This window comes from Heliconius melpomene, chromosome 18 (genome assembly GCF_056956725.1).
Source record: "Heliconius melpomene rosina isolate 202511_hmr_F chromosome 18, ASM5695672v1, whole genome shotgun sequence".
In the NCBI taxonomy this organism is placed as follows: Eukaryota; Metazoa; Arthropoda; class Insecta; order Lepidoptera; family Nymphalidae; genus Heliconius; species Heliconius melpomene.
In genome coordinates, this window is record NC_140406.1 from 118,846 (window position 1) to 129,305 (window position 10,460).

Below are 10,460 nucleotides of genomic sequence, written 5' to 3' on the forward strand. Positions count from 1 at the left end.
CGGGCCAGGTTGGTAGGCGGCCAGCTTCCCCAAGCTGACCGCCCTCTGGCACATTAGGGCGGAAGGCGGCGGTCGTGTGCCGCCCTCCGGCGACCCGGTCTCTTACGGCGGATGGCGACTTCGGCAAAAGCCTCCCTCACCCGTTCCGCCGACTCCTTCTCGAGCACCACTGCCTCGCAGAAGGATGAGACCGCGTCCCACGACGTCTCGCTACCGGCCATGGCCTTGACCACGGCCGGCAGGGAAAGGTCGTCCCCGATGACGTCGCGCAAAGCGCGACGTTGAGACGCCCAGGCTGTGCACACCTCCAACGTGTGCTGGGCCGTCTCGTCGAGGCAGTCGTCGCAGTGGTGGCAGCGAGCGTCGGGCTCCCTCCCAGCGATCCGACACAGGTAACCCCCGAAGCAACCATGCCCCGTGAGCACCTGTGTGGTGCGGAAGGTTAGGACGCCGTGACGCCGCGCTAACCACTGGCGGAAAACTGGACGAACCGCCTCGATCGTCAACCGGCCGGCAGATGGTGTCGCCAGCCGGGATTCCCACACCTCTAATGCGGTTTCCCGCGCCTCCTCCGTGCGTGCCTGGCTTGCCGGTTCCCCAGACACTAGGCCTCGACGCCGGCAATAGACCGACGCCAGAGACAGAGCATCCAGATCCCACGGCATGACTCCAGCCAGCACGCACGCCACTTCACCGGAGATGGTCCGGTACCCCCGTATCGCCCGGATGGCCATCACCCTCTGCGCACGTCGCAGCAGAGTGATGTTGTGCCGGTCCAGGGCGTCCGCCCATACGGGAGCACCATAGAGCGCCATCGATCGGACCACTCCGGTGTACAGCCGACGGCTAGAGGCGCTCGGCCCATCGACGTTGGGCAAAAGGCGCGCCAATGCCGCCGCTGTCTTCAACAGTTTCGGGGCCAAGGATGTAAAATGGCCCCGGAAACTCCACCGACCGTCTAGAACAAGGCCGAGGTACTTCATACTCCTCTTGACGTCGATTCGGACGCCACCGACGACGATGAGGGCATCTGCCGGTGGGCCCTTTCGAGGAGCATGGAAGTATAACGCCTCGGACTTGTTCAGGGCAACCTCCAAGCCCAACCTTCTGATTCGGCCGACGACGTCAGCCACTCCGGCCGTTGCGAGCACTGCTGCCTCGCGATAAGTCCTCTGCTGCGCCAAGACCAGCGTGTCGTCGGCGTAGCAGAGGACTCCAACTCCTCGTAAGGTGTCGCCTCTCAACACCCAGTCGTACCCGATGTTCCACAGGAGTGGCCCGAGAACCGAGCCCTGTGGACACTTCATATTCCTCCCATCCTCCTCCAGGAGCCGGAAACGTCACAGACCTCCCGGACAGGTAAGCCCCGATGACGCGGCGCAGGTATGGTGGCACTCGGTGATAGACAAGTGCCTCCTCAATGCAGGGCCAGGGCAGGGAGTTGAAAGCGTTGGCGATGTCTAAAGACACCGCCAAGACTCCATCGCCCAGGGCCACCGCATCCTGCGCATGGGACTTCACCCTCAGTATGGCATCCACCGTCGAGCGCCCACTGCGGAAGCCATACTGGTGGTCCGAGAGTTTTGGACCTGTCCGCTCCAAGTGACGCTGCAACCTCCTCGTCACAACCCGCTCGAAGAGCTTGGCGACCTCGCTCAGTAGCACAATCGGCCTGTAAGCCGAGGCCGAGTCCGCCGGGCGTCCGTGGCGTCTGCGTCAGTGGCGGAGCCCAAGCCCGTAGCTTGCCAAGTACCATACGGTAAGGCGTACCAAACGGGTCTTGGTCTATTCCCGCGAGCATCTGGTCGTGTGACTCGCCTTTCACACGACCGATCTCTTCCTGCAAACGCGTTCTCGCCTCGACATACAATTGGTACAGTCGGTCTTCCTCCTCCTGCACCTTCTGTACCCGCTTGCGATAGTGGCTGTACTGGCGTCTCGCCGCAACGCAGATGGTACGCAGTTGCGCGATCTCCCACGACCACCAGTACACCTGCCGCCGTTGAGGGCGGCGCCCGGAACGGGGCATTGACGCGTCACAAATACGCGTCAGCGCCCCCTGCGCCCAGGATGCGGCGTCTTCTGCAGACGCCAAGCTCTGGGGCAGCCAGGACTCCACTATCGCGGCCTCCTCCAACAATTGCCTGTCGAGGCGACCCAATTGCCACCGCGGTCCGCACTCTCGCGAGGTTGGACTGGGGGTTGGTTGCACCGCCGAATGTGTGGAAATCTCGTAAGAGATGTAAAGGTGATCCGAGAGAGTCTCCACATCATCCAGCACTCGCCAACCCCGAACACGACGCGCTAGGGCCGGGCTCGCGAACGAAACGTCCACGACGGATCCGCCCAGCCTTCGCACACACGTGTTTGTCGTCCCCCGGTTGAGTACTGACAAACCGGTGGCAATCACCCACTCGGACAGCGTCACACCACGCACGTCCGTCGTTGCGGAGCCCCACACGCTGGACTTCGCGTTGAGATCGCCGGCCACCAACACCTCCGCCGGACGAAATCGCTCTACCATTTCCCCCAATCGTATAAGGAACTCTTCAAACTCCGCAAGAGTTCGATTGGGGGAAAAGTAGACCCCTACGACAACTAGGTTGCCGACAAGTGCAGCGACGCATCCCGCACCCTTCTCTACTCGTGAGAAAGGCGGGGAGCCCGCGGCGACCTGGGTGATCACAGCCACCACCCCGGTGTTGTCGGCTACCCAGTTGTCTCTGTCGGGAACGCTGTAGGGCTCCGAAACAACCGCCACATGTATCGACCACTGCGCCAAGCTTTGGACCAATAAGTCTTGGGCTCTGGCACAGTGGTTGATGTTCGCCTGCAGAACTCGTTCAGCCATTATTGATCGAGCATAGGCTCTTCCTCCGCGGCCCTAGATTGGGCGTCAGGTTGGGCTTGGCTCGACGTCGCCTTCCCTCTTCCGCCTCCTCTGCGCTTAGACTGTGCACAGATCTTTGCGCATGCTGCACTGCCGGCTAAGTGGCCTGCAGGTCTTTGCGCATCTTCGCACACCGGGCAGTGTGGTGCATCCGTGCACGTGGCTTGTTTGTGCCCAGGACGCCCACATCTAAAACAGTGCGAGCTTCTATCTACTCCACTGCATTTTGCCGCTACATGCCCCGTTTCGTGGGAGCGGAAACAACGCAGCACCCGCTGCTGCAGCAGCGTCACTTTCGCTGACACGAAACCCACCAGAAGGCGACCTCCGCTCACCTTCTTGGCAGCCACTACCGGACAGCGGACCCAGGCAGTGCCCAGACTGCCACGGTCACGCCGAACCTCCCCGACCTTGATGGCGCCGACATCGCAACCACCGACTCTGCTGACAGCTGCGGCAACCTCCTCCGACGTAACCGAGTCGTCCAGCCCACTAACCCGTAGCTCCGCGCATTTAGTGGGCCTAGAGACTTGAACTTCACTCTCGTCCAGCACTGCCCGCAACTTTTGCGCAAGAGCATCCGCCTTGTCACCCGAATTGAGCCCCGGGATTTCCAGTAGCCTCGCGCCAGTTGAGGCTACTCGGAATCTCATATCCGAGATGTCCAGCTCTCCGAGGTCAACCTTGGCCTTCAGCTGGGTGAGCACCTGACTGTAGGTCAAGTTGCTCTCAGCCGCGCTGGGTTGAAGCTTTAAAGCTACTACTGCGGACCGTGGCGGTCTTAATTTCGGAACCTTTGGGGCCTTTGGCGCTTTTGCCCCCGTTCCCTTCTTAGGTTGCCGCTGAGCAGCAGCAGCAGTAGCAGGCTTCTTTTTGCCTCCCTTCCTGGCAACCACATTCCACCCTTCTGACAAGTCAGCTGGCGCAGGTGGAATTGGACGTGGCTGCGAGACGTCCTTCACCGGAGCTGCAAGGGTCTTTTTACCCTTGCCCTTTCCCTTGTCCTTCTTCCCTGGCTTCTGACCTCTTGTCGAGGCAGGATTGGCGGGAGCTACCAGAGTAGTTGGCGCTGTCACCTCTGGTCTCGCCGATGTTGTGGCGGTCTCTTCCTGCGAACCCCTTGACGACGCTAGCGGGGGACGCATGCTCCTCGCCGGAAGAAGCCGATTCTCTAGTCCTTCTATCCGGGCGCTCACCATTGTTCCGATCTCCATCATTAAAGAGCGCTTCAGCTCATCGGAACACCCTGGTTGACTCTTGCCAGGTCCCACTACTTGGCTCCTTTGCGCTTTGAGGTCAGCCCGTAAAAGACTGACCTCTTCACGTAGCTCAGACATTTCATTGCGCAGATTGTTGTTGTGAGCGCGCAGCTGAGCTACCTCTTCCGTCGCCGTACGCTGAGCCAATTCGTCCACAGCCATTCCTATGGCCCTTGCCGCCTGCTTTAGGGCCTTGGTGAAAGTTCCCTTTAGGTTGCCTGATGAGCTGGCAACCTTTCTTATCACCGCAAGGCTGTCCACTACCTGATTTTTCAAGTCAGACGCAAGTATGGCCTCGTCCTGCTCTTTTTCGGACGGTAGAGACATGTCCGAGAGCCTGGAGCTAGCCCTGGCCAGTGCGGCCGCAGCGCCATCCGATCCCTCCTGCTCTGACCTCAGCAGCAACTCCTTCTTTCCTGCCTCACTGAGACCTTTCCCTCTCCTCATTGCAACTATTTTTGGCGCCGGTCTATCTGGTTCTTCTTCACCAGAAGACCCCGACTGATCGATAGGCCTCCGAGGCCTCTTCCGCCTGTCTTTCAAGTATTGTGCCCGTGTCCTTGACCTCTCCGACACCATCGACACAAAACTCTCGGTATCAGAGTCCTTAGACTCTGACGCTCCCCACAGCCGTCCATATGACGATCCGGACCCTCGTCTCGACCTGACACTGCCAACGGTCGACATGTCGTCACCAATGTCCAACCTGCTCAGAACCACTCTTGGTTCCTTCACTCCAACTCTGAACTGGCCACTACCATCTGGCCCTTCCGCAACGCCACTCGACACAGACACTCTCCGATGTTCACCCTGTGACGGCGCAACAACTCCAACAACTTGCTCTACCCCGAGCACGACTACTCCGGCCTTCTCAGGCAATCTCCTATCACCGCCCTCCTCGGGCTCAACGCACTCCACTTCATCATTTTTGTTTTTAATTAAAATATCCATGTTGATCCCACGAGTGTGGGGGAAAAACGGTCCATCCGAGCAGTGCCCCCTGTGCTCGGATAAGCCTATTACGCCAGGGTGTCGGCCGGTACCCTGGCGGGACCAGCAGTAGCGACTGATCTCCCCATCAGCCATGAACCCCTCGCGCTGCTTCGCCGCTTGGGTTGGGGTAATTTTTTATAGAGGTTTTCTTCCTCGCAGCCCGGCCGGTAAAGGCAAGGCCCTCAGTTCCACTCCTGATTACGAGACATGACCGCAACCAAGAGTGGAGTTCCGATATATTCGGCGCAGGCACATCACTGCACCTGCGTGGCGGTAGGGTGAGTACACACCACGCGCGCCCTCCGGTTCCTCACACTGTGGCCTCTGCATGACAGAGGACACGTGGAGAACCACGTCGGATTATTAGCCAGCGAGCAATCATTACCCAAGGACGAATCCTGTGGGCACCAATTACTCGCCGCCCAGGGTGCACCGGCCCGCACACTGTTCGTCCCCCCCGAATGACAAGCATTCGAGAAAGGGCCAACAGCGAGCGAACACACGAGGAGGTTATCCGACCCCAAGGTCATAAGACCTGCCTTGAGAAAAAGTAATTCCATACCCCAGACTTCAGCTCCCTCCATTGTCATAGATGAGGAGCAAGTGCGACCACACAAGAAGCGAAAAAGCAAAAGAGGGACAAAGCAATTTGTCCATCCTCCAATTATTGACTTGCCCGCAGTAGCTGGTCCATCATCACTACATGTCCCGGTACATGATGAAACTTGGGCTACTGTAGCTGGTAGTAAAAGTTCTTCAGGGAGGAAACAACCTCAAAGTAGTAAAGGGAAAAAGGGTCGTGTTACTAGGTTGCCGAGGTCGCCATCTACTGCGGCAATTTCAGTTACCATTTCTGAGGGCTCTACGTTAACATACTCTGAGGTCATGACAGCGGCTAAGAGTAGAATTCGCCTGCGAGATCTTGGTATTGATGAGGTAAAGGCTAAAAGGGCTATAACAGGTGGTATAGTATTAACTATTAGTGGGCCTGATAATGAAGCCAAAGCTAATGTCTTGGCAACGCGAATACGAAGTGAGCTTGCAGAACTTGGTGTACGAATAGCCCGTCCGAACAAACTGGCTGAAATCCGTATTAAAGACCTAGATGATGCAATAACTCCAGAAGAGGTTACTTCGGCAGTTGCTAAAGAGGGAGGATGTTTGATTGATTACGTTAAGGTAGGCGAAATCCGGCGATCGGCAATGTCTCTCGGAACCGTTTGGGTTAGGTGTCCTGTATCTGTGGTGAAGAAACTCGTAGAATCAACTTACATACGAATTGGGTGGAACTCGGCAAGAGTTGAACTTTTAGAAAATAGAGCCTTACAGTGCTACCGATGTTTGGTTAAAGGACATGTTGGACGAATGTGCCCAAATGCGGTTGATAGGAGCGACCGATGTTTTATGTGTGCTGAAACTGGTCATAAAGCAAAAACTTGTAAGGCTCGAGTACCCAAATGTCCTCTATGTTCAGATCTTGGCTACCGTGCGGATCACAGACTAGGCACTAAGAAATGTAATCCGTAAATCCGTAAATCCTAAAGAAAAAAGGAGAAATGTACGGGAGTTGCCTAGCCATGTTAGCACCCACTCCACGGCAAATTCGGAATTGCAGGATTCTATGCCCGAGGTGAGGTCTACAGAGGCCATGGAAGCTTCACAATGATGCCTAACAGGATTCTTCAGGGTAACCTGAATCATTGTCGCAATGCTCAGCAGCTTCTTATGCAGAGTGTTGTAGAGATGTCTGTTGGACTCGCTGTTATGGCAGAGCCATACAATATTCCGGAACATCCTCGTTGGCTAGGGGACGATACATCTAAGGTTCATTGCTTGAAAAGGGAACAGGTTTTCTGGTTGTAAAATGGGGCTCATTAGTGATTGCCGGTTGCTATGTGTCTCCTAACAGATCTCTCGCAGAGTATGAATTATACCTGGATCGTCTAGGTAACTGTATTCGCAAATACCAACGCCAACAGTTGATTGTTCTAGGAGATTTTAATGCTCATGCTAGGGCTTGGGGAAGTTCCAGAGACAATGCTAGAGGCATAACGCTTCTCGAATGGGCAGCCGTCTTGGACCTCCGACTTATAAACCGAGGTGAGGAGAGTACCTGCGTGCGTTGGCATGGGGAATCTATTGTCGATTTAACGTGGGCAAATCCAGCAGCTATTCGTGTGCTGTCTGAGTGACGAGTTGCGGAAGAGATAGTCACACTATCTGATCACCGCCACATTATTTTTGATGTCGATATAAATCGTTCCATGAGGCTCAGTACTGGACCAAACGTGGCCTTGTCAAGGCGATGGTCTGTTAAGCAGTTAAATCAAGACTATCTATAAGCTGCTGCCATAGTTGCATCGTGGTCGGAAGACACCAACGAAACAGTGACAGATCCTGTAAGTGAAGCAGTATGGTTTAAGGACACAATGACTTCAATATGTGATGCTGGAATGCCTAGAGTGCGACAATTTAAGCGAAGAGCGCAGTATTGGTGGTCGCAAGAAATCGCGAACCTGCGTGAAGACTGCTTACGCTCAAGGCGACGTTACACCAGAGCCCGTAGAAGACGAAGAGCTTCACCCGAAGAAATACAAGGTCACTATGAGGCATACAGAGAAGCTACTTTGGCACTCCAGGCTGCCATATCAGAGGCTAGGGCTCAGTCATGGACAAAATTGTTGGAAGATCTGGATAGAGATCCTTTTGGTCGCCCATATCGTATAGTACTAGGCAAACTTCGATTGTGGATGCCCTCATTAACAACGACTCTAGATCCAGAGCTTTTAAAAACTGTGATTGATTCGCTATTTCCAGTGATTAACCCTATTTCGCTTCGTCTACAAATTTCTGTCTCGTTTGATCGGGCGATCGAACCAAGACTTGCTTGGTCTGACAACTTTGACGTAAATGAGCAGGAAATGAACCTGGTGATAAACCGCTTGCGAACTCGAAACACTGCACCTGGTCCGGACGGTATTCCGGGACGGGCTTGGATGCTGGTCTTACCCTCTCTTGGGAGTAGGCTGAGGCGCTTGTTTACAAGTTGCCTTCGCTCTGCTACATTTCCTGTATCTTGGAAGACCGGTAGTTTGGTCCTTCTGAAAAAGGAAGGTAGGCCTGCAAATTCTCCCTCTGCATATCGCCCTATATGTCTGCTGAATGAAGTTGGGAAGTAGTTTGAGAGGATCATAGCTAATCGTCTGAATAAGCATTTGTCGAATAATGGCCCGAATCTATCGGAGAACCAGTTTGGCTTCCGGCAAGGGCGGTCGACAGTGGATGCGATCTTGCATATTCGTACTCTGTCAATGCCGACAATAATACAAGGTGGAATAGCACTAGCGGTAAGCATAGATATAGTCAATGCCTTTAATTCAGTTCCTTGGACTGCAATTAAAAACGCATTGGTGTATCATCAATTTCCCTTGTATTTGCAGGCGGTAGTTAGAGACTACTTGTGTTCTAGATATATAACATATTTAACCCAAGATGGGCGTAGTGTACAAAGAGAAGTGTACTGTGGGGTTCCCCAAGGATCTGTATTAGGACCGTTATTGTGGAACCTCGCATATGATGCAGTATTGCGAGTGCAACTTCCGGACGGTGTTAGCATCATTTGTTATGCAGATGACACTTTGGTGCTTGCCACTGGATATAGTTTCGAGGAGAGAAAGAATCTCATAGAAATAGGCGTAGATATAATCATAACAAAGATCCGCGAACTAGGCCTACAGGTAGCAGCACATAAGACCGAGGCACTTTGGTTCCGTAAGCTGCCAAGAACCAAAGAACTACCTGACTTCCTTATACGTGTAGATAATTCCCAAGTTCCAGTTAGTCGGTACATGAAATATCTAGGTCTTATATTAGATAGCCCTTGGTGCTTTGATGAGCATTTTTATCGTCTGGTGGCGCGGACAGATAAAGTTGTGGGTGCAATGCATAGATTGCTCCCTAATCTCGGGGGACCAAATGAGGGAGTTCGTAAACCGTATGCAGGTGTGGTGCGTTCCATAGTCCTTTACGGCGCGCCGGTATGGTTTCACAGGCTTTCTATTAGACGCAACAGAACTAAAATATATAGTCTGCAACGAAGAGTGGCGATTAGAATTGTTAGAGGGTATCGAACTATTATATCCTTTGAGGCGGCTACTTTGCTTTCGCGATTCCCACCCTTAGATATTTTGGCAGATATGGATGCGAGAGTCTTCGAGAAGATTCGCGTCCTGCGTCAGTCGTCTGGGTTGATATCTTTGAATGGGTTATGCGAGGTAAGGCAAAAAGAGCAGAAAGTTGCAATTGTCGCATGGTACACCCGGCTACACGAAGAGCGATATGCTAATAAACGGGTCGTTAGGGCAATCTTACCATCTTTTAGCCTGGATGAGAAGGAAAAGACGAATGACCTATCGACTTACGCAAGTAGTCACTGGCCATGGTTGTTTCGGTGATTTCCTTTACAAAATTGGACGTGAGTCAACTCCGAAGTGCCATCATTGTGAAGCTGTGCAGGACTCCGCTCAGCACACTCTTCAAGAGTGTTCGGCCTGGGATGAATATCGAAGACCGATGATTTTGAAATTGGGTCAGGACCTCTCTTTGCCATTAGTAGTGGCCAAGATGCTACGTGATGAGGAGTCGTAGGAAGCTGTTGTTTCCTTTTGCGAAACAGTAATGCTGCAAAAGGAGGCTGCAGAACGGAATCGACAGAGGGTCGATTCCATACGCAGAAATTAACGTCGTTTTGAGAACGCCATTAATCATCCCGTCAATTCTGCCTCAAGCACAGGGGCTTAATATAACATTAGGCGAACGCATTAGTCTTGGGACTGAGTAATTTCAGCAGGTTAGTAGATTATGAAGTGTCAGAATATTATGAAAATACATGAGGGTAGCGGATGCGGTTCATCCGATTTCCCGTTGCCTTTCTGTAGTATTGAGGATCGACAAACGGAGGGGTTTTAGTGGGTACGAATCCCACATAACTTAGTTTTTACCCCAAGAACTGGGTATCTTTTTGAAGATTTCCCCTACCATATAAAAAAAAAAAAGGGGGACGAGCGTCGACAGGTTCTTCATATGTGAAGGGGGTTAATGACATGATTCGCAATTCCTTACAATTTCATAAATACTACATTCAAGCAAAACCAAATTATTCTTAACGTCGGGATGTGTTCCTTCCTAGTTAATTTGGTCTATAATATTATGATAAACCACAGTTGCAATGTGCTAGTCACAATTAATGTCTATTGAATGTAATGCAGGATAGTTGCCAGCTAATGTAATAGATTGTACCTTTAACTTTGAAAAGAGCC

At 53.0% G+C, this 10,460-nt stretch overlaps 1 protein-coding gene across 1 annotated transcript; it reads left to right on the top strand.

Annotated features, from left to right (window-relative positions):
• The first annotated feature begins 5,098 nt into the window (after positions 1 to 5,098).
• Positions 5,099 to 9,789, top strand: LOC146529069 (uncharacterized). The gene is made up of 6 exons (XM_085201868.1): positions 5,099 to 5,113; positions 5,710 to 6,665; positions 7,052 to 7,242; positions 7,498 to 8,144; positions 8,583 to 9,179; positions 9,634 to 9,789. Exons 1-6 carry the CDS (start codon positions 5,099 to 5,101, stop codon positions 9,787 to 9,789), a joined length of 2,562 nt encoding a protein of 853 aa, XP_085057994.1.
• The last annotated feature ends 671 nt before the right edge of the window (positions 9,790 to 10,460 follow it).

Excerpts from the sequence above, each read along its gene's own strand:
- LOC146529069 (XM_085201868.1), top strand. Across the intron at positions 6,666-7,051 it reads GGCACTAAGAAATGTAATCC|ATCTCTCGCAGAGTATGAAT; the intron begins GTAAATCCGTAA and ends GTCTCCTAACAG. Across the intron at positions 8,145-8,582 it reads CGGGACGGGCTTGGATGCTG|GCGGTAGTTAGAGACTACTT; the intron begins GTCTTACCCTCT and ends TTGTATTTGCAG.